This window comes from Phalaenopsis equestris, unplaced genomic scaffold (assembly GCF_001263595.1).
Source record: "Phalaenopsis equestris unplaced genomic scaffold, ASM126359v1 Scaffold198754, whole genome shotgun sequence".
NCBI lineage: Eukaryota > Viridiplantae > Streptophyta > Magnoliopsida > Asparagales > Orchidaceae > Phalaenopsis > Phalaenopsis equestris.
Window position 1 is genome coordinate 1 of NW_018218663.1, and position 2,313 is coordinate 2,313.

Consider the following 2,313-nt stretch of genomic DNA (forward strand, 5'->3'; position numbering starts at 1 on the left):
TATATATATATTTACATGATAATCGAATCTTCATGGGACTAAAGTTAGAACCCTTATAATTCGTACCATGTCTCCCAACTGGTGTACAATCTCTATACATGCCCGTTCTGGAATCCATATTCTAAATAAAATTTTATAAGCTTTGGTTCCTTGTAAATGGGTGAATCAGTGAAAACCAAGAGTTGGCTTGGGTTGAATTTTGTTAATTCATAGTATAAGCTCCTTATAATGCAGAAAGATGTGGAAAAACAGGAAACAATGGCAAATACATTAATCAGCACATCTAGTGAAAATATTTGGTTTTTTTTTTCTCCATGCAAAATGTTATGGAAAGAATGCCTGAAAGGAGAAAGATCACTTATGCTTTATTCTTTTCGGCTGCCTCCTACTTCTCGCAACATGCAAGCTTGACAAAAATAATGGAATGGAATAATGTAAATGAAGCAATTGAAGGAATTTATGAAGTTTTTGGCTGCACTCAGCAGTTGTTTATGGAATGAAATAATGGGTTCTTACCATCCAATAAACTAATAACGGTACAGTTCCACCTGGATGAGCTCATAAACATAGTTCCAAGCTTCGGTCCTATTTTCGAATCCAATATAGAGAGGACGGAGGAATGAGCAGAGAAGGCAGATCTCAAGGTGCGGCAAAGTAAAGCATTCCTTAGATCTGAAGCATTGAAAGGAAATTTTAAAAAAAAAAAAATTCTTACCGCTCGGGATGAGGACCTTGACGGGAACAAGACGCAGGGGGCTTCGAGAGCGGAAGAAGAAGGCGCGTGGGTTACCTTGCTCGTCGAGGAAGAAGGCGCAGGTTACCTGGCTCGTCGAGGAAGACGAAGGCGCGGGTGGCTTCGCGAGAAGGCTTCAGAACACCAGGCGGGAAGCGTTCGCGAGACAAGAAAATTGCGGGCGAGAAAGAGGATCGCGGGGCCTATGGTAATATTAGCGGCGCCAAGGGTCGATCCCGCGGCCCGCTTTTCACCAACTCTAGCGGTGTGCGGCCGCAAAGTTGGCATCCAAACTAACGAATGTAGCGATTTGGGGCCGCGCCTCGCGAAAAAAGCGGAACAGAGCCTAAATCGTTGTTTATTAATATACTACTGTGTCTCATAAATCACTCAACAAATAGCGCACATGTTTCTGTGAACCTTAGTAAAGCTACGCTTTGATTGCTATGACAAGCCAATCCTTTAGTTTTCCCTCAATCACATGCTGCTTGGCTTCATAAATTTCGTTTCCAGCATTGCAATTTAAGTATAAAGAGCAGAAGAATCATGGGAAGAAGTCAAAAAGAATTGCTTACGTTGTAGGGGAATTCTTTATTTGTCAAGAGTTCTGATAGTGTATCCACACCCTCAAACCGCCATATGAGCCAGTACTCACCTCTCCCCTTCCCCTTTGCGGAGCTCTGCAATCAATGCAAAAACACATTAAACAAAGAAAGCCTTCCATTCTAACATTTCTTGATTAAAAATCCAAAAACGGGTCCATGAACATCACAAAAGTATGACACCTCTTGGAAGCCATACACAAAGTCGGCACAGCTACTGGCGCAAGCCCTCCTCACCCGTTCATTCATCCAAATCTCCACGGCACCATACTCCGTGGCCTTTTTGAGAACCAAATCACCCTGTTTCATTAGCTAAATAAGGAAAAAAATCCATAGGTTACAAAAAGAAGGCATCCAGACAGGCAATATCCACCGAAGCTTTGAACCTTAGGGGCAGAAGGCTTGGATTTGGCAATGGAGGCCCTGTATACAACACCGAAGGCTCCCTCTCCAAGCTTCTTTCCCAAGACAAAGTCATCCTTGCGATACGAGGGACGAAATAGGCGCTCAACAAAGGCGAGAAAGAACATATCGAAGAAGCCCGGTGCGACTCCGGGGGTAGCCCAGAGATAAGAGGCAGCAGCCAGAGCTAGGGCAACACCGGGAGCCGTGATGGTGAGGCCGCTCTGCCTTGGGAGAGTACTCCGGTAAATGATATCGCCGCACTCCATGACCGTGCAGGGAAGACCAACGCCCACGCCCAACAAAGGGTCTACATAGCGTGCAACCTCGGCGAGAAGGTCGGCGGCCCCCATCGCCGCCAAGGGGGGTTTCGCTCTCCGCGCAATTCTGGAAATAAAGGGGCTTCGATTGGGAGGCATCTTCTTGAAGCGAGGGAGGAACGGGGAGCGGGAGAGGCCGAGGTCCACTCCAGCTCCGGCTGTGATCGCCATTTTGGCGATATATGTGAAGGTTAGTCTCGCTCGGTTGTCCCAGACAATAGAGGAAGCGACGGCGTGGATAAGGGAAAATATTTGC

At 46.2% G+C, this 2,313-nt stretch overlaps 1 protein-coding gene across 4 annotated transcripts; it reads right to left on the reverse strand.

Moving 5' to 3' along the window:
- Positions 1-509: 509 nt before the first annotated feature.
- Positions 510-2,306, reverse strand: LOC110035649 (serine/threonine-protein kinase STN7, chloroplastic-like). 4 transcript variants are annotated; one of them, XR_002295164.1, is made up of 4 exons: positions 1,722-2,306; positions 1,519-1,647; positions 791-1,413; positions 510-672 (listed from the first exon to the last, which is right to left on the reverse strand). XR_002295164.1 is itself a non-coding variant. In XM_020739919.1 (3 exons), exons 1-3 carry the CDS (start codon positions 2,226-2,228, stop codon positions 1,291-1,293), a joined length of 759 nt encoding a protein of 252 aa, XP_020595578.1. In that variant the 5' UTR covers positions 2,229-2,306; the 3' UTR covers positions 707-1,290. The 4 variants fall into 4 exon arrangements, 2 of the variants coding, with proteins under 2 accessions (XP_020595578.1, XP_020595579.1); XR_002295163.1 differs by having other exon boundaries at positions 528-585; positions 716-1,413; XM_020739919.1 differs by lacking the exon at positions 510-672 and having other exon boundaries at positions 707-1,413.
- Positions 2,307-2,313: the final 7 nt, after the last annotated feature.